At 35.5% G+C, this 22,110-nt stretch overlaps 2 protein-coding genes across 5 annotated transcripts in view; one reads left to right on the top strand and one right to left on the bottom strand.

Moving 5' to 3' along the window:
* Window positions 1–15,913, bottom strand: part of LOC123548849 (uncharacterized) — a 49,746-nt gene extending 33,833 nt beyond the window's left edge. For 3 of the 4 annotated variants that reach the window (XM_053545947.1, XM_053545945.1, XM_053545953.1), the window contains exon 1: window positions 15,727–15,909. The gene's annotated coding sequence lies outside the window, so the exon portion shown is untranslated. Of the gene's footprint in view, window positions 1–15,726 lie in introns of all 4 variants that reach the window. The other variant, XM_053545952.1, reaches the window with a different exon arrangement.
* Window positions 15,914–16,852: 939 nt separating this feature from the next.
* On the top strand, window positions 16,853–17,593 carry LOC123550487 (lipase ZK262.3-like). Its single transcript, XM_045338918.2, has one exon. It carries the CDS (start codon window positions 16,853–16,855, stop codon window positions 17,591–17,593), a length of 741 nt encoding a protein of 246 aa, XP_045194853.2.
* The last annotated feature ends 4,517 nt before the right edge of the window (window positions 17,594–22,110 follow it).

Below are 22,110 nucleotides of genomic sequence, written 5' to 3'. Positions count from 1 at the left end.
GATGATACTGTTATACTAGCGATTTTTGCTAAAGATTTACACGAAGTTTTAAATGTTTGTTTGTTTGTTTGTTTTGGGCTTAAAGTCGTTTTTCATTTATGTAACAGTGGGCAGTTTACTTAACCAGTGTTCCTGCATTCTGTACCAGTGCAAACCTGTTCTCCTAAAGTAGCTGCCAACTTCCCCACATGAATCAGAGGTGGAGGACGAATGATTTCCGACACAATGTCTTTTATCAAATCATCAAGGAGTCCATATGCCTCAAACTCACGACTCCGCTATTCGTAGGTCTGCGCTCTCCCTTTTGAGCTAAACGGACGGGCAAGTTTTAAAATGTATGTGCAATGGAAACTTACACTGAATTCTTCGAAAAAAAAAATATAAAGGAAAAACATGTTTAGTATAATTAAACTTTTTATGAAGAAAAATCTGTTGAGAATGAACACGAATAAAAATATTTTCGTACAAATATGTTATTTTTAGTAGAAGTGGGTTATTTGTAATTGCTAAAAGCACATTACTAACGTTGCATTCTTGTAATGTATACTCTAATAGAAAATGTCATGTCACTAAATTTACCTATTAATATGCAAGTAGATTCATTTTTAAAACTATATAAACTATTCTTTAATATTTATGTGATATTTTGGGTTATGGAAACATAGACCTAGAAAGAGTCGAGTTTCATTTTTTGCAATACATTTTAGGGTTAAAAACTTCTTCTAATACTATGGTGTATGGTGAAACTGAAGTAAAACCACTGTCCTTAGATATTGAAACTAGACTAGTTTCAGTTTTGACAGGTTGATGAATACTTAAGAGTTTTAAATGGGCAAGGACGGTCTCTGTGGGCAAGCTCTGACTTTACTTCGAATTACTTGCCCCTAACCTCTGCGGGTTCGAAACTTCGCTTGGGAAGTTAAATTCGTTCATCCAGCTGGCTTAGGGAAGTGGTTCTACCAAGGTGCAGGTGCAAGACTAATAATGCCTGAAGATGCACCTGGGGTCTTTATTCATCGCCAAAAAAGTCGCCATATGACCTAAGTAAATAAGTAAAGAAAAATACAATAGAACAACAAACCATGAATTACTTGTTGAAACCTCTCCAAACAAAAAAAAAACAAAAAAGACCCAATAAACACTACCAAAACCATGTTCCGTAAGCGAGTTGTTAGTCCAATAAACAAATTCCACATGCAAATGAGCTAATGGATCGCTAATTAACATAAATGTGTCGTTTAACAACACGCTAATGGAGCGCATAATATATCGCTTAATGGAACACATAATAGATCCCTATAAGGTAGCAGGGTACACTTAGATGCGAAAATTTTGGGCACAGACGGTCTTACATGTAGCGAGTCGCAATATTGCACTTCCCTTATGAGCAGAATTAGGGTGGCCATTTTATAAATTGCGTGCATGTTTTGTGCTTTTAATTAATGGCAGGATCAGGATTCTCATACAAGAATAAAGAAAGTTATCAAAACGAAAGGTTTACACCATCCATGAAAAATAGCATGCCAAAATCATCAATTTTGCACCTTTTGAACAACCTGCAATGATCCCGCTGCAAGAATAATGTCCAATTTTATTGCATTTCTCAATTTAATAGTCCTTACTGAACGTCAGGACATAAACGGAATGGGGGCCCATCCAGCTCGTTTTTCACAAAATAGCGGAACTGTTCCTGAGTATCAATCAACAAGCACAGAACCCTTCCGTGATTTGAATTTTTCCGCGAAAAGGTGTCTCATTGATCATACAAAGCTACCAGCAGTTAGTTTTCCAACTGACATCAGAATTGTACACGTATCGGCTGTATAAATTTTCTAAAGAATTAATAATCATTATCTCTCACCTTAATTTACAGACATCCAAAATCACGAAGTTCTATTTATAACAAATATTAAGATTTTTCAGTTAATGAACAAAAGAGAGTTTTACTAGTTCTGAACTTTTATATGTCTTTCGCAAATTCAACCAAATAAAAATGTTTTAAATAGCATGAAAAGAAGTCTGTATGAGAGAGTCTAAACTTGCCCACCCCTAATGCGCAAATTTAGCCAAAATTTACAAATCGTCGCTACGAGACAAAGAACGTACAATACATCCGTTTTTACCATTTTCTGACATGATTTAACGTATTTTGTCATTAGGAATGATATAAGGGCAATTCTGCACCATTTTGCGAAAATAAAATGTCCCCACCCCCAATTTTCCTATTTCATGGGGTCCCCACCGTCCGACCATCCCCATGATTGACGAAATGCATAGCTGGTGGGCCAGATATGCGCTGTGTGGGTTAATAACGATACAAATGATGTTTTTACTGTACCAGAACCTTGTTACTGGAGCTAGAATCTAAAAAAATCGTATGCGTGTATACTGACTTTTATGCTTTCATGTGTCCTCACCGTAACATTTTTGAGCTGCTGTGCCGTCAGGTAGCGTTTTAAGTCCCCAGAAAGTTTAGAATATCGAAGAAGACGTTCTAAACTATTTGAAACCGCACAAATTTAAGAGTTCTTTCAAAATTTAATTTTGGCAGATTTCCCTTAAGGTAGCAGGGTACACTTAGATGCGAAAATTTTGGGCACGGACGGTCTTACATGTAGCGAGTCGCAATATTGCACTTCCCTTATGAGCAGAATTAGGGTTGCCATTTTATAAATTGCGTGCATGTTTTGTGCTTTTAATTAATGGCAAGATCAGGATTCTCAAACAAGAATAAAGAAAGTTATCAAAACGAAAGGTTTACACCATCCATGAAAAATAGCATGCCAAAATCATCAATTTTGCACCTTTTGAACAGCCTGCAATGATCCCGCTGCAAGAATAATGTCCAATTTGCATTTCTCAATTTAATAGTCCTTACTTAACGTCAGGACATAAACGGAATGGGGGCCATCCAGCTCGTTTTTTCACAAAATAGCGAAACTGTTCCTGAGTATCAATCAACAAGCACAGAACCCTTCCGTGATTTGAATTTTTCCGCGAAAAGGTGTCTCATTGATCATACAAAGCTACCAGTAGTTAGTTTTCCAACTGACATCAGAATTTTACATGTATCGGCTGTATAAATTTTCTAAAGAATTAATAATTATTATCTCTCACCTTAATTTAAGCTACAGTCACACATTCGGATATGTCCGTGCGTTGAGGTACGGTGCGGATAGGATAAGTGTGTGGGAGTATAACTACGGGGCAGTGCGTCTTAGTACGGGAAAAACGGTGAGAAACATGAAACAAACAAAACAATACAGGACGCGAATAAGTACGGATAGGTACGAGGTACTGCGTTGAATTACGTTTTACTGCGCCTTGCAACTTGCCCAGCGCATGGACGGGTCTGCGGTAAACTACGTTGAACTATGCTTAAGTACGAGCAGCCTCGGATAACTACGTTCCGCTACGGCGAGGTACGTAACAGCACGGATAACTACGTTTAAGTACGTTTAACTACGGATAAATAAGTTTCAACCAAGTTGGACTAAAGTCACGCTCAAATGGCTACGGTTCGCTCAAACTTTTGTGCATGTTCAAAAGTTGGAGAAACTTGCAAGTTTGGAATAAGTTTTGAATACGTTTTGACCACGTTTTGGTACGAATTAATACGAATAACTACTCTGAGGTACGGCTCAGGTACGGATCGATACGGATTACTACGTTTCTCTCCGTAGCTAGACGTAGCTATCCGCGCCGTATGTGTGACTGGGGTATAACAGACATCCAAAATCACGAAGTTCTATTTATAACAAATATTGACGGGGGCCAAAATTCGAAGTGTACCCTGCTACCATAATGGATTGCATAATAATCATAGATCGCGTAATGGATCGCACAATATATCGCTTAATGGAACGCATAATAGATCGCTCAATGGAATGCATTTCTTCAAACAGATACATTCCTAACAACAGTCTGTATTCTACTGAAACCATTTAGTTTCGGCAAACTGTTTATGTGACTCAGGTGTACGGGATTTGCAGAAATGTACAGTAACTGTTGAAAACGTCTTTCTGTTAAAAGTATTCAAGCATTGTTACAATAATGTTAACTATATATATATATTATGCATGACATGATACAAATTTAGCAATCATTCAACATTTTCGTGATCATTGGGATTCAGTTTTAGACAAATCATTTGATAAATCGTGAAATATTTGGATAGACAAAGAGGAATATACACTAGCTAGTTTTCATATTGTACAGTAAGTATGCCATTTGAATCAGTTTTTCAAATACTATTATGTTATATTAAATAAAATCTTGGAATTCTATCATACACTTATTTTATTGAAATCTTTAAAAAGTCACAATGTAAAAATGCGTTTATTTATACTGAATTGTATACATTAAGAAAAATACCTTTAGTTCTAAATCGTAGAAAATAAATGAAATAACAACCACCATTTGCTCTTCAATAAATTCATCCTGTCCATCCTCTGTTCTTACTACCTACAAAATGCACTAATTTATTTCCCTCTGTATTATTCCTAAGATGAGATTACATAACATAACCATGGCAACTAGAAAATATGTTGTGAATGGAAATTGAAGGGATTAAAACCATATGTTTCCTGATGGAAGAGGTAAAAGTTTTCTGAATGACTGTAAAGTTAATAATTCACTTCAAAATGGCGATCCATTTAATGGAACATGTTCCGTTAGCGGTCCATTGCAACCATTTCTTAATTGTTTCAATGAATCGCTAATGGAACGCACTTACAAACACCGAAAAAGCGGTTTTGACAGTGTTTATAGTGTTGATTAGGATTTTTTGTTTGGATCTGGTAATGTATTAGACACATAAATACATTGATTGCCTTGATGTGCGATATCTAGACCCCTTAATAGTTTTTTGTAATGCAATATCATTTGTAATTGTGCAAAAACAACAAATTAAGCAACTTGCCATTTTGGTAGATTAAGCTAGTATACTGTTGGAATTGACAGTGCTTTAGTTAATTGTGGTAAACTTTTGCTTCTAAGCTTGATATAAATTTTTTTGTTATAAATTTCGCATCATATTTCATGTTATGGTTTTGAAAATTACAGTGCAGGTAGCAATGATGCAGACTGATAAATAAATAAAAATCTAAACAGAACAAAGATATATAACAGTAACTCAAGATACGCTGAAATTACCATATCCTTCAGGGCAGGAACAAGAACAAATTGTTGACTATTATTTGTTTTCGATGTCAGTGTCGCCGTTTGTGAAACTGTTAGCCAGATCAGAACTCGAAACCAGGGCTCCTGAAAAACGTTCCACTGCTCTACCGAATAAACCACTGTACCACTTTACTAGTACACTGACAGTGGATCATGGGATGTACAGAAATCACTGTGCTTCTGTGAATAAATTGCTGAAACAAACACGTGTAAATTTCTATTCTGAAAAGATAGAGTCCTGCGGACGAGATCAGAAAACTTTATACAAAGTGACAAAGAATCTTCTTGGTAGAGTCGATGAGGCCGTGCTGCCAACATCTTCCTCTTCCAAAGAACTAGCGCAAACTTTCAGCGATTTCTTCATCGATAAAATTGATGGAATAAGAAATAAAATTAGGTCAGAAACAGAATTACAAACCGGTGTTACCACCGAGGAAATTTCGAACACGCAAACAGATAAACTTTTTGAATTCACTCCAGTCTCACAGGATGAAGTGAAAAAAGTTATTTCAAAATCTGCAAGTAAATCGTGTGAGCTAGATCCACTTCCAACATGGCTTTTGAAAGAATGCTTAGAAGAACTGCTACCATTTCTCACTAAAATAATCAATTATTCTTTGGAGAAAGCATATGTACCTAAATACTTCAAAAGTTCGTTGATCAGACCACTCATCAAAAAGTCAGATCTAGATGCAAATGTTCTGAAGAACTACAGACCTGTATCTAATTTACCGTACGTGTCTAAAATACTTGAAAAGGTAGTCGATGCTCGTTTGGAAAGCCACTTGTCTTTGAACAGTCTCCACGAAGAACACTAGTCTGCATAATGAAAATATTACTCCACTGAGACTGCATTACTGAAGGTTCAAAATGACATTCTCAACTCCCTTGACCAAAATGATATAACAATGTTAGTGATGCTTGACCTTTCGGCTGCTTTCGATACCATCGACCACAAGACGCTATTGCACCGCCTCCACGACCACTTTGGTATCGCAGGGAAACCACTTGAATGGATAACTTCATATCTAAGCGACCGCTACCAAACAGTGACCATAGATAGTGAATTGTCAAAACCAGTGCAAATGACATACAGTGTCCCACAGGGGTCCGTTCTCGGACCAAAATTTTTCACAATGTACACTAAACCAGTAAGTACAATATGCAAGGAAGATGGACTAAATCATCATTTTTACGCCGACGATGGGCAGCTTTATTTATCTTTCAAACCAACAAATCCGGTCTCTCAAAAGGATGCTTTACGCTGTGTCGAAAACTGTCTCGTAGAAATCGTATCTTGTTGAAAATCAATGCCGATAAAACTGAAGTCATTGAATTTACCTCTCAAAGAAACGAAAAACATATTGAATCGGTTACTGTGAAAATTGGAGAAGAGAACATTAAACCATCTAAATGTGTAAGGAATCTTGGTGCCTTTCTAGACTCCAAAATGAGCATGGAAAAACATATTAACTCAGTTTGTAGATCAGGGTACGGTATTAAAAGAACTGCATTGGATACCAGTTACTCATAGAGTTGACTTTAAGATTCTAGTTCACACATACAAAGCATTGCATGACCAATCACCGATCTATATTAAAGACTTGCTGGAACTCTATCAGCCAGCAAGAAATTTGAGATCCAAGAACAACTCAAAACAACTAGTTGTTCCAAAAAGCAAAACTGTGAGGTACGGCGATCGTAGTTTTTCATCAGCTGCACCGAAGTTACGGAATGCTCTTCCGGCTACCATTAGAGACGCTAAAAGCTTGGATGCTTTCAAACGATCATTGAAAACACACTTTTTCTTCAAGGTCTATTGAAACTCACTTTGCACTGGAAAACAAGCTTTGCAATGGAAATTATTTCCTAATGTTAATTGTTCTTTAAAATATCTAGTACAATTAAAATGTAGAGTAAAACCTGATTCAGGCTAAATACCTTTTATTGTTGATATATTTTTTGTGTTGTATTGTATGTCCATATCATTCTGTGATATGTAGTTTGTACAGCGCTTTTGAACGTTTATTTTATAGATGAAAAGAGCGCTATAAAAATCTGGTAAATAATAATAATAATAATAATAATTATAACATATGTGAAAGTTTTAATCATTTCTTAGTTCCCTTTAAGTCGAAGTCGTCCTTGCATGATTACAAGGTCAGAGAAATGTTGTAAGGCATTTCTCACAGCATAGTGTGACATGGTCCAGAAGTTTGCACCAAATCTCACAGGGTATAAAAATGTTCTGCCAGATCGGGAATCAAAAGGTGCCACAGAAAAGCATGGTACCTTGGCCAAGTTCTATAGCCAGATGCACTTTCAAAGATTCCCTGGAATTGTGATCCTTGAATTATTCAAAGCTGTGAAGATTGAGAGTCCGCTTTCTAACTTGAGCAGTTTACCAAACTGGGCCAAAATGTTTATTGGGATAACATGTCGAACAAGGAAGATAACCGTATTGTCCGTGTAGCTCTTGAGTTATGGCCCTTGAAATAATAGATAGTGCAAATAGTGACAGTATCCGCCCCTTACTTAAGTACAAATGTAGTTCTTATCCAATGTTCACCGAAGTTGGTCACAGTATTTATGGGCATAAGATCAAAAATGAGGCGGAAATAAAGTCCCAATCACTCTTCGGTCATGGCCCTTGAATTACTTAAAATTTCGAAATGTGTCAATGTCTGCTTAACAAGAACTTAAGCAGTTAAACTTATTCTATCTTCGCAAAGTTCGATAACCTGTCAGATAGTTTTGGTCGCTCTGGGAGAATAACTCTTGAAGTGGTCGAGATTGAGAAAAATAACAAATAGTCTGCTCAGTCAGTAGAGTAAACTTAATTTGCTGTGACCGGCGTATATTATGACAGTTTGGCACAACGCAAGGTACAGTTCAAATAATAATATTGTCAGTGAATATCAATGTAATATACGGTGTTATAAACTGAAGTTTCTGGCACCTTGAACTGAATCAGACTAGGAATGGACTTTTCAAGAATTTAATTATTGGACTCGTCAGAATTGTTTACCTTAAAATTAATCTCACGTGCAGCCTCTATGTTTCTCTACAAAATCCTTGCAATGCAGTACGTGGCGATTGGGAAGCCAAAGTAATGTTTATGATAATACATGCATTCGTCTAAATATAACATTACTTCTTTTGTTAAACAACTTCGTTTCCGTTACACGGGATGAGTATACAAGCTAATGACTGTGTGATGATTTTATTGGTCACTTCTTATTCTACAGTGAAAACCAGGAAATAAGCTACACGCATTTTCAAAATAATATTGAAAGTTTTATTCGGTTCTTAAAGGTATTTCAACATCGTCAACATCGTTAACAAATGTTTACGCAACTTTAACTGTTTTTAAACAGTAATCGTCAAAATCACATACTACGGTAGACCAGTACAATCATTTGCATTGCTTATGAAACAGCGGTATATGCATTTTTTCTTCATATTCGAACCTGCGTCGAAATGCATGTAACCGTTCAAAACTGCTACCAGAAAATTTGATATTTACACATTCCTTTGCTGTTTCAGAATATACGATCGCCGCTGAAAGAGTAGTTGTAATCAGTGTTGTAAATACCATGTAGTTTACCAATAGTTAAACAATAAAATGACCTCATGATATTTTGGTCGACGCTGCACGTGTTATGAAGTGACAAAGATGCGCAACATTCTTGAACCAACGGGAAACACTGAAATCTACCCCAGTTCGTTATTTATGACATGTGCAAGTCACACAGTGCCAACTTGCTCCGTCAGTAAAGTAAACACAACAACAATGAACACTGTATGTTATTGTTGATAATTAATAGATACTTTGAATGAATGTTGTACTGAACACGGTATGTTATTGTTGATAATTAATAGATACTTTGAATGAATATTGTACTGAATCAATTTGATGCTACAACACTTGGAATGAGAGGCAAAGTCTGAGGCTGCCATATTTATAAAACAATGCCTGCAATACCTTGCAAAAACTGTGCAACCTACAGTTTGGCATTCAAAAATGGTAACTGAACAATTTAACGTAGTAAAATATACATGAAAATTCAAGCACACGAATCGCGACATGGTTTGATTGGATTATGTTCATTAAAAATTACGTGATATTTTTCTTTGCAAATAAGGCATGGGACGACAAAGAATGAATATTTTGTTGATTTCTTGAGAAAAGCAGTATGGTTGCTAAATACTTTATAAAATGTTTTACAGATATAAAGAGAGAAGATAAATTCATAGATTCAAGATAAATGCAAGATTTAGCGACGTCAAGTGATGTCGTATCTAACAAAGTTCAGTGAAGTGTTTGTACTCAATTTCATATTACCGAGATAAGAAGAAATGTGTCTACATATCATTATTTGAACAAATACCGTCATTTTAAGACTTATCTTTCAACGATCCTTATTTCATACCGATTAGGCAATTATTAACTACCTGACGCTCCTTGTTCATAGTAGGTGTAAAATGAGGGGGGCAATGTCCACATGTGGAGTTTGTCCTTTACTCGTGACTATGTGGATTTTGCCCTTTACACGTGTCTATGCGGATTTTGCCCTTTGCACGTGACTATGCGGAGTTTGCCCTTTACACGTGACTATGCGGAGTTTGCCCTTTGCACGTGACTATGCGGAGTTTGCCCTTTACACGTGACTATGCGGAGTTTGCCCTTTGCACGTGACTATGCGGAGTTTGCCCTTTACACGCGTCATAAGGTAAGGGAATACGGTACACATGTGTCATACAGCACGATTTTAAAACGCTTATATAAGAGAGATTTTGATTTCTCAGCGGCTTATATTGCGGTGTAAGTGCAGCGACTACACATGGAATCTAGTGAGAGACGGGTCTTATCTCCGGCTTTGTGTAAGAGGATTTATGACGATTTTGTGAGGAAACCGTATATTTCGTTGATACATATCCTGAACTTCGAACTTTATGAAGTGGCTTTGTACTCCATTTTACCCGAGGACTTTTATTTTTACTTGAACAATGAGCGGAAAATAAGACAATCATTGCCTACTCATTGACATATAGTTAAAATTGATCAATAGAACGCATAACTTGAAATTATTGAATCGTGAAATTGTAAGCATCATGAAATTAAAGTGTTTGAAAGGGCTGTATTTATACTACAAGTAAGACATAAGGAGGCAAACAGGAGGTATGAGGAGGCAGTGATGAGGCAATGAGGAGGCAGTGAGGAGGTATGAGGAGGCAGTGAGGAGGTATGAGGAGGCAGTGTGGAGGTATGAGGTGGCAGTGAGGAGGTATGAGGAGGCAATGCGGAGGCGGTGAGGAGGCAATTAGAAGGTATGAGGAGGTATGAGGAGGCATTAAAGTGTATAAAAGAAGCATCTGTGAGACAGGGTACGTTTGATTGGTGTAGACGGTGTAGTCAGTTGTTTATAAAGCGAGACCGTTATCCTCACTATGGGAAGTAACGAAAACGAGAACGTTATATTTCAATGCAGGAAATGCGATTACTTTTTCTTGTGTTGGAGAAACCTATTACACCACTTCAGAGTATGGCATACATGCGCGTATCACTCAAATATCTGTGAATTTTGCGACTGCGTGTTTGAAAACCGTCAGGCATTTCTCAAGCATCTGAAAAAAGAGACTCTTGGATCATAAACATAAAAGTTCTGAAACAAGTGACTGATAAATAAATACACGGTCTGACTTTATCTAAAGACTTTCACAGCTCAGCTAGCAAGAGATACGGACGAGCATTCACTAAAAATGGAATTCTTCGATACAATGGATAGGAAATCGAGAAAGTTAAAAAGGAGATCTTCGAGACAATATTCTTCTGAAAAGGCTGATATATTTGTCAACAAGCCTAAATATAAACGCTTCAAACGGGACCTCTCTCAGCAAAATCCTCGTTCTGAAATGTATATTCGAATGGTTCTTCCGGCAGAACAGACAACAGCTATAGCGAAGAGCATGCTTGAGCGTCAATTGAAACCAGAGAGAACTCTCATCGACCTGGAACTGCAACGAATGAAGGAAGTCAAGGAAAAGAGCAAGCGTCATATTTCAACACGAAAGACAGACTGCGCTGGTCGTAAGAATAAGAAATCTTCTCGAACGAAGGTTTCTCCTACAGAAGAAAATCAAAATTCAACAGAGCCTGAACTCATCAGTGTTATCGGACCCGTATTACAGTGAGTGTTCATTGTATTTCCCCTTCATTCGTACTTGAGAGTTTGAAAGGACTATTTCGTTATTTAAAAGTTGGACTGAGATGTTTGATTGCGATATTTGTTTGAAAAACTTTGCACGAAAGGATAATATGTTACGTCACAGAAAAGCTGCGCATTCTGACTCGGACTCTGATGATGGATCCATGTCAGGTATTTCTGACAAAGAAGACATTTTTGGGCCAGTTGGAAACGATTATGATCAGGGTGATGATACCTCTATGAAAACAGAGGAGGAGTCTATGGAAATTGATCCCTGGGACGAAGTTGTGGAAGAGGCGTTTTCAAAATGCCAGTGGCAGTATGATTCTAAAGTCGCTGAACTTTTAAAAGAAGATTTAGAAATCAGCGAAAATGATGCAAAAGAAACAGTTTTCCAGGACATGAAAAGTACATACAGAAAAGCCCTAATGAATGCATTTGGCAAGAAGCTACTTTGGTTCAACGCCATGAAAAAAGATGCCCTTTATAAAGCTATAAAGGGCACCATAAATCAGCTTATTGAAACAGAAGGTTATGAGAGTGATGAGGCACTAAAGTACGCAATCCTTAAGAGGAGATTTCTGTTTGATAAAATTCTTCGCACTTTCAATATACCTCAGTTGGATGAAGAAGACGACTTAGATTCGGAGGAAGATTCGGAGACAGAAGAAAATCAGAGTTAGAGAAGTGTAGCATGGAGCGATCAACTGTGTACAGGATATCATATTGTAACTGTAACTGTTTACACAAAAAGTGCACTTTCAATAATATTGGCTGACATATAAAATTGAATTAAATACAATGCACATTGGGATGATTACAAGCGAAAGAAAAGAAGATGAAAATAATTGTTAGAAATAAAATATTTATCAATCAGAGTTGTTCGTGATTTTTTTTTGTTCTCAAAATTAAGTTTAAACACTAAGACCTTTGAAATAGACTAGTTTTGGCATTATACAGAGAAAGCTGCCATAAGCAGCAAGCAAATTGCTGATTCTAGTGAGAGACTGCTAGTAACCCAGGAGCCCATGGTTCTAACACAAATTTAGTGTCTCATGCCCTTTTGTGTTTACAATGTTGAGACAAATTATTGACTTGTTACTTTATCAAATATTATCTACTAATAGTACATTATACAAAATTAACCTACCATAGTGATCCAAATTTATTCTAAAACAAGAGACTGTTCCATAGCCTAGGAGTCCAAAATGTATTCCGTGGCATTCCCCATAACAAACTTCTATTGTTTACTCTGTCATATCCTCGTTTGATTATAGGTAAATTAAAAATACCTTGCCATATTTTTCCAACCGAAATTTTAGCACAACATACAAAATTTCGGTCGAGAAAATGACATACAACATATAACAAGGCATCTTTCTCGATATCATATTCAATTTTGGCGCAAAATGACAATATCGGAATTGGGGTCATCCACTATCACTATCATTATTAGCACACCTAACGTTTGTTCACGGTCAGATGTTCCCTTCTCTTTTGACAAAAGCTATTTCCTATTGATTTAAATCGCACAGAACGTTCCGTTAAGTCCACAGTCTATCATATATCAGTTTTTCACAGCAAAATTTAGGTTTTGTAAAACGCGGAAGTGAACAGTCTCGTTTTGAAAATGTAAACAGGTTACATACTACCAAATAAGTTCCTTCTTTATTTCATATGAAATGTAATATCAAGACCCTATTTTCAATACATTAGAGCATTTCAATGATAAGTTTAGCGTGGAAATGTGTCTTTTCAAAGGCAATAAACGAAAGATCCGCTTCTCCAGTGATTGGTGGAAACTTGCAAAAATTGAAATTGTTGAAAAGAACAACTCTTCGTACAATGCTCTCCCCTTAAGGTTATCTTCTACATACAATAAACTCGTATATGCAAATACTACCATGAGCAAAAACATCGGCATTGGCAAAAATATCGCTATGAGCAAAAACATCGGTATGGGCAAAAATATCGGTATGAGCAAAAATATCGATGAGGCACCACCCATTTATACCTACTATTGTCTTATTTTCCGCTCATTGTTCAAGTAAAAATAAAAGTCCTCGGGTAAAATGGAGTACAAAGCCACTTCATAAAGTTCGAAGTTCAGGATATGTATCAACGAAATATACGGTTTCCTCACAAAATCGTCATAAATCCTCTTACACAAAGCCGGAGATAAGACCCGTCTCTCACTAGATTCCATGTGTAGTCGCTGCACTCACACCGCAATATAAGCCGCTGAGAAATCAAAATCTCGTTTTATAGAGGCGTTTTAAAAATCGTGCTGTATGACACATGTGTACCGTATTCCCTTACCTTATGACGCGTGTAAAGGGCAAACTCCGCATAGTCACGTGCAAAGGGCAAACACCGCATAGTCACGTGTAAGGGCAAAATCCGCATAGTCACGTGCAAAGGGCAAAATCCACATAGACACGTGTAAAGGGCAAAATCCACATAGTCACGTGTAAAGGGCAAACTCCACATGTGGACATTGCCCCCCTCAGTTTACACCTACTGTTCATAATGGATAAATATATTTTACTCATTACCAACTTTTAGTAACATCTCTAAACCGATAAAGCGGGACAGGTCTACCTATCATAAAAATCAATAAAACCAATAATCCAATATCAGCGCTACCGGACGGATTCGTTGATTTCCGTACTAATTGTTGTTGTTGTAGTAACGGTGTGTGTGTGTGGGGGGGGGGGGGGAATCGATAATTAACAGCTTTGGTCATTATCTGATGCATTTACTGGCGGGGGCGGTTTGCTAAACGATATACTTGAATCAAGTTTTAATAATATTAAAGTGAAATCGGAACAAGTCGAAAATTTATATAATACTTTATTAATTGTCAAAATTAATAAAAGTAATAATTAAGAATATGAATATGTTATCTAAAATATTTAGAAATCGTTACATTTTATACATCGAACACTTAAATTTACTTTCTTTTTAATACATGAAACATCATGCTAACATATATCTATGTACAGAAAAGAAATATTTACGCACAAGAAACTGTCTGTAAATAAAATAAATATTCAAAAATATAAATATGTTATCTAAAATATTTAGAAAGCGTATATACTTCCCCTATACGCGCTTTCTTTCACATATTATGAACATTAGAATATGAGCTTATGTTTCTAAAATATTTTCAAAATTCTAAATCACTAACGCTTTTCGATTTTCATCGTAAAAGGTAGTAAAAACAGCAAATTCTCATGTATTTCCGTAACATAAAGTATGTCAGTAATTAAGTATTGAAGCCTTCATAAGAAATATAGCTCTTTTTATTCAAGATGTCTAAAAAGTATATTTTTGTTGTCGAACGATCTGGAGGCCAGTCGCTTTAAAGAAAAAGAAGTATAGAAATAAGACTTATACTTTTAAAAGGAAATACTTAACCCTTACCATGCTGGACACGATTGGTTCTTCCTTTGCGATCAGTGTAGATGATGATCAGCCTGCACATCCGTGCAGACTGATCATGATATGCACTGTTTGCCATACAGCCAGTAACTTTTTGGTATGCACCCCGTTTCATAATTAATAGTACTCTCCAAATTGAAAGATAGACAAGTTCATTATTGTAATTTAGCATGGTAAGGATTAAGTTTCTTATATCGTGCTTAAATAGAAATATCATATTTGCGTGACTTGAATAAGTACTGCTGACAAATACTAATACCATAGTATACTTTAACTATAAATACATTGTTACAGGAAAAATCACCATTAAATAACAATAACTTCAGCAAAATCTCAATTTTAGAAAAGCAGACTTAACTAAGTAATAACTTAAGTTTTTTCGTGAAATTTGGGCCAGGATCTTTACTCAGTAAATATTTACGGAACAACTCTATTAACGATGTGAATTCTAAATTTGTACTGAATCTTCCTACTGTCATACGATTCATGAAATAAGGGTAAAAATCATTAAAAAAATTCCTGAAAGAAAGGGAAAAGACTATATAAAGACAGAAGAAAGTGAAATATATATAATATTACAACGCAAAAACCATAAAACCATAAAAATACCTATCACTTGTAGTAAGTGGGGTAACACTTATTTTTTATGACCCGGTTTGAAACAACACTGACCGGATATTGTTTACCCATAGGCAATATTGTAATACACAATAAAAGTGAAAGGGTAATTTTAAAATATTTGTTACAATTAAATTATTTTATGCTTAATGTGATTGTGTGCAATCTTGGGACTAAAACAAATAATTATAGATAACGCAATTTTTTAAACGAATGATTAGAGAATGTACCAAAAATATGCATTAATTTAAGAATACAGAATATTATTACATACTCGTTTCTATTCCCCGTTAAGTTTCACTGGTACCGGAAACGTCAATATTTTTCCATACACTGACGCCTGAATTTCATATCGGGTGCGTGACGTAATTCAGTGTTAAACTTTGTTCTTGCACTATTTTTTCTATTAAGTTCAGTATTGTCAATCCTATTCAGGCTATTGAACAAATGTATGATATTTACATTATATTTATACGTGTAGATGTGTATGTAATAAAAAGGTTATTATCTTTGCATCAGGAAATATGCACTCGTTCTTCAGCGGAAGAATATTGCGCTCCTTCCGCTGAGAACTCGTGCATATTTCCCGATACAAAGCTAGTAACCTATAAATATATACAAAGGAGGTTCGGAAAGAAGCAGAATTATCAGTTCATCAAGGCTATCTTTCAAATTAAAGTTTGGTCATATTATGAATAATAGAAAATGATTTTTTTTTGTTTCAAAAATTATTACAAAATCCCATATGAAGAAAAAAAGATGACCGCGTCTATTTGTCTAATTACAATCTCAGTTCTTTTTTGTCAATGTGAAGTTGCCTACAATTCATAGGCTTTGAGCTATAACAATTTGTACCGACAAAGTCAGGCTAGCAGACGACAATATTTTCCGTAACAGCTTCCGAATACTTACGGAGCTTCCGAATACTTACGGATAACGGCGGAAAAAGCCGGAATTATTGAAGAAATGTTCACTGTACACACTAAAATGCAAAAAGACCAAACAAACCATTATTAAATTTAAAACAAATTACACATAACGAAAACTGAATAATTTTTCTACATTTTTAGGGGTATCGATTTTTTGATTATTTGCGGAAAATATCTCATTTTATCTGTTATATTTGAAAAAGTCAGGTTTTTTTTACCCGTTTCCTACAGAGTCTATATGAACTGAGGTGGGTCTATTTAAAGTCAAAAAGGACCAACCAAATATTAATTTTTTTTTTTTTTTTAATATTCATAATATCCGGAATAAATTAAACTTTGATTTGTGGGGTATCGAATTTTTGATTTCCAAATAGAACTTTTTCTATTGAAGTTTAAGTAATTTTTTCCTTCTTTGTTTGTATAGGCAAATTTATCGATTTTCCGATAGATCGATGTTACTAAAAGTTGGTAATGACTAACTCTATTGTTTTCTTATGTAGGGGAAGACCTAGTTGTGATTCCTATTCAGACTGTGAAATATGCACGGAACACAAATCATGGAATGGGTTTAGATGTCGCTGGTGCCCATTAGATGAAGAATGTCACGCATATGCATCTCTTCAGAACTCATGCTGGGAGGAACATAATGTCAAGCAGCCGTCAGATTGTTCAGCATACAATAAGCCGTATGGTGTGTACGACCCGGAAATTGCATATTCAGCTACTCTTCTGTCAGCGATAGCTTATTCCGATACTCCGACAAAATGCATGAATAGCATTTTTCCTGATGGTGGCTTTGAACTATTATACGCTATTGGTCGCAGATGCGAGGACCTTTCTTTGTTTGAATATGAGGAATGTTATACGTACACAGGTATCTCGCATAAAATGAAGATGTTAGTACTTGCCTATCGTGGGACTACTACTACTTACGGAAAACAACAACTCTACGATGAAATCGTTTCAGTTTTGGCAACACCAAAAACATCATTTTTGGAGTTAGGTGAAGTTCAATATTATTTTAAACAAGCACATGACAAACTGTTCCCATGTGTTCGCAGTAGTATAGAAGAAATAGTCCGGCAAAATCCGGATTATGATGTTGTAATAACTGGCCATTCACTTGGTGGAGCGATAGCTTCACTTTCTGCCGCCTCACTTATATATACAGGCATTGTACGTGAAAATAAATTGTCTTTGTACACATTTTGAATGCCAAGAGTTGGAGACAAGGGCTACGCTTTTAATCACGGCATGACCGTTAACAATAGCTGGCGTGTCGTTCACAGAAGAGACATTGTCGCACACCTTCCAACATGTCACCTAACGTTCGGATGTAGAGTAACAGCAAATGGTCCATACCATCATCGAAAAGAAATTTTCTACAAAGCAGATATAATGACCGTAAGGTCCGATTACAAAAAAATGTAAAGGGAAAGAAAATGAACGATGTAGCAACGGTCTTGTAAGTAATAACGGGTGCGTACCATTTGTAGATCTAGATGACTGCATTGACAATCATAAAAATTACTTTGGAATTCCAGTTGGCACATACTGTAATGAAAAAGGTTCTCGAAGAAAACGTAGTGCTAACGAACGCTCGCTGATGTGGGACAAATTTTCGAGTGATAGATGCAGGAGAATTAATCTATCGAAAAAATCTACGACCGACGCATCTGAAGCAGACCAAAAGAGTGCCACATCCAGCTCCAGTTCCGAATCGCGCAAAGGGTAAATGTGCTCTCTGATTTTGTTAACATTGATGGTGTTAAAAAGATTTTTTTAAATGATTATTTTCTATTGAGATATAAACATTATTGGTTTTGATTGCCAAAAAATAATCAAGTTATTTACTGTATTAAAACAGTATACGCATTTATTGTAGCTATTAAAAATGAAACCACTGTTGTCACGTTTGTTGTACAAATGTATTATTGGTGTTTCAAATGTGTTTTAATATTCAAAATAAAATTTTGGTAATACACAATGTATCTTGCTTTCGGCATCATATTTTTACCTTTATATTACTGTAGTTTTGTAATAAACGTCGGACTTTATTGTTAGGCCGCGCATTTTTTTATTTCTAAGTAATCAAAAATGAACCGCGATGGTATATAGTGAGATAACCAAGAAATTAAAATTTATAAAGCCACATTACTCACCATTACTGTAACATTATAAAATTTAGACATGAAAATAGATAACACAAATAATAAAGCTGTGTTTGTTGATCTGGATTAGTCAAAATGTGACCATGATTGTAACCAAGTGTTCAAAGTTTCAAATCTATATATGAAAGGATTTCGAATAAAATTTTAATTGTTCAAAGTTTCGAAGCTATATATCAAACAGTTTCGAATAATTTGCTAAACTTAACTAAAGCCCTTGTCCTAGTAATGTAGTCTTGCCTACATATGTAGACTATGGTTGTGACTAAAGTTTCAAAGCTATATGACAAACAGATAAGCCAAAACATGGACTGATATGAAAAATCCTAACTGATTTCCAAGTCCAAAAAGGGTCATAATTTAGACAAAATAATTCATGAAGTGTTTAAAGCTTTGACGAAAACTTGGACTAGAACGAAGACTGTCCAAAAAGGGCAATAACTCAACCAAAATAGTTGACAGAAGTATGTACTCTTGCCTACAGATGTAAATCATAATGGAACAAGTGTACAAAGTTTCAAGGCCATTTATCAAATATTTTTGACAAAACGTGGACTTGTACGATAACGGCATCAATGTCCAAGTCCACAAAAGGCCATAATTGAACCAAAATAGTTGACAGAGTTATGCACTTTTGCCTACAAATGGAAATTATAATGATGAATAACTGTTCAAAGTTTCAAAGCCACTTGTCAAATAGTTTTGACAAAAAACATAGACTTGCACGAAAACTGTACCAATTTCTAGGTTCAAAAAAGGTCATGATTTTGCAAAATAGTTTATGTACTCTTACCTAAAGATATAGACTGTTATAATAAATATGTGATAAAATATGTCAAATAGTTTACATAAAATATAAACTGGTCAATATTTGTAAGTATTGAAAGTTTCAAAGCTTTGAATAAAAAGGTTTTGTCAAAATGTGAACTGGTACGAAAAACTGAATCAAGGTGTGACTCCAATGCCGACACCGTAGCTAACGTCGTGGTGAGTAGGACATCTCTACTTATTCTTCAAAAAGTCAAGCTACAAAACGAGTTCTTTCAGAAAAACATAACAAAATGAGCTTTAACACAAAATATTTTGAATTTAAATAATATATAAAAACACGTACGTTACTTGAAGAGGCATTACAAAATGTAAACGCAAACTTTACCATAGTCAAGATAAGTTTGTATAGGCATATAACAAGTTTGCAACCGTTTTTCCAACTCATGATTTGAATAGTTAACAACAGCTGTCCGTAAGACAGCGCGCTCGGCTTTTCTCAGTGCTTGACTCTGAATTAGAGCTTTGCCAGAAAATTCCAAGTTAAAAAGGGACATAACTCTGTCAAATTTCAATCAGAACTATGGGAATTGTGTCTCCTGGTGTAGACTTTGATGGTAAATAACCATTTTGAGTTTCAAGTTAAAAGCTTTGATAGTAACAGAGATATTTGTCTTTATCAAAAATTTTAACAAAAAGTTCTTAGTTAAAAAGGGGCACAATTCTGTCAAAATTCAAAGCAGAGTTATTGGGATTGTTTCTCCTGGTGTAGATTTTGATAGTCAATAACTATTTTAAGATTCAAGTCAATAGCTTTAATAGCAACAGAGAAATTTGACTTTATCAAAAACTTTAACCAACGGCGTCGCCGACCCCGACGCTGACACCGGGGCGAGAGCTCTATTTTTTTCGAAAGGTCCACTGGCACCAGATCAGAAAGAAAATGCCTCCGTATGTGTTATACCCTACCCCTAGGTATTCTATAAGAACCATGGTCGTGAACGGGAAAATATACTAACCCGTTTCAATCGCGCATTTCATACCTAAAACACGCAGTTGGGTAAATGTGTACTATGGATATCAAACAAGTGGTAATTTATCTTCCATTGTGTACCAGTCACATTTTTCAATACATCTTATCTTAAAAAAACAACGCGTAGTTTATAGTAATTTCAACATTACACAAAAAACTTGCTTGAACTTCAATGGTGAAGTTCCGTTCTAGATTACAAAACCATTCTGATTGGCTGTTGTAAAAATGTATGTCAATCGTCATTTTACTACACGTGTCCGCTAAAATGTGAAAATGCAGCAAAATGTGCAAAATGAATAAAATACACAGAACAGATGCAGACCAATGTACGATTTCAAATTAAAGATCATATACAAGATGAATTTCATTCATCATTTCGAGTTTTAGTGTAAAATTGTGATTTTTTTAAAATCTGTTTTTGTTTCTTTACGTTTCGCCAAACATGTGCGCACTGCCGTGACCTCTAGACCAGATGTTCATTAGGGAAGTTCAAGCAAGTTTTTTCTGTAACGTTGACGAAAGCATAAAATATGTTGATAATCTCAGCAATATGGAATATTGAGACAATGTGACTGGTGCACGATGGAAGATAAATTATCGCTTGTTCAATATACTAGGTACACATTCACCGAACTGCGCGTTTAAGTTGAGAAATGTACGATTGAAACGGGTTAGTGCACTTTCCCGTTCATGACCATGGTTCTTATAGAATACCTAGGGGTAGGGTATAACACGTACGGAGGCATTTTCTTTCTGATCTGGTGCCAGTGGAAAGGTCGAGCAAAAAATCACAATCAATGTCCAATATTAACAACTGCATATATGAACGAAAGTGTTAAAATGAAATTGTCAAATCTATTTCGCAATTTTTGCATACTGTATTAAAACACTTTTAACATTAGTACCTCTGAATAAGGACAAATTTATGTATTCGAAACTTTGAATTGGCTTTATTTCCCACAAAAATACGGAGAAATGCCGCTGGTAAAATGAACCTTTGGAAAATATGCGCTGGGACATTTGCAATTGAATAAAGTGGAAACTATCGATCAGTTTTGTGCAAAAAAAACACACCACAGACACTGTATCACGTGTACACAACGAAAATACTTTCATTTCTCAAGAAGTGAAGGTAAATGTAATCGTTCAGTATTTTTATTTACTTATAAAGACACTGGTTGAATATGTACAATAATCACTGGGGCTCTTGCAAGCGATAGTTATGCAGTAAATGAACGAAATGATTTAATTTTAAGTTGAAGTTCAATTTATAATTCTATACTCGACAGACATTTTCCGATATATGTTTTCAAAATTTTCTGACTTTAACCCTGAGACCTTTAAAACTCTTCCAAAGTAATGCATAAGTTTTAGCCGCGTGGATCATTACACATTTTCAATAGTATAACTTGTCCTTAGTTTGAGGTTTGTGTTAAGTAACCACTTCATACTTTGGGTCCAAAAATCCACATTTAGCAGGTAGAATATATTTCACTTGTGAAAGTTTGCTTTTGGAAGATCGTTGGCTGTACAAGATTGTGCGCAAAATGTCAAGAGAAGCACTCCACCATAAAGCTCGGGTGGCGTGACACAGATGAAACGACTAGCAACGTTTTGTAATAGCTAAGTTTGTCAATGAATTCAGAGGATATCATAAAGTATGTATTTGGTTTTCGTCTGTTGTTAGCATTAATTCGAAACTACGATAAAACCCCCTTACTAAAGACTTTATACAGCTAGCCGTTATTGACAAAACCATA

The sequence above is a fragment of the Mercenaria mercenaria genome, chromosome 6, assembly GCF_021730395.1.
Source record: "Mercenaria mercenaria strain notata chromosome 6, MADL_Memer_1, whole genome shotgun sequence".
Classification (NCBI taxonomy): domain Eukaryota; kingdom Metazoa; phylum Mollusca; class Bivalvia; order Venerida; family Veneridae; genus Mercenaria; species Mercenaria mercenaria.
The sequence above is the reverse complement of the archived record's forward strand: the minus strand, read 5'-3'. Positions and strand labels throughout refer to the sequence as shown.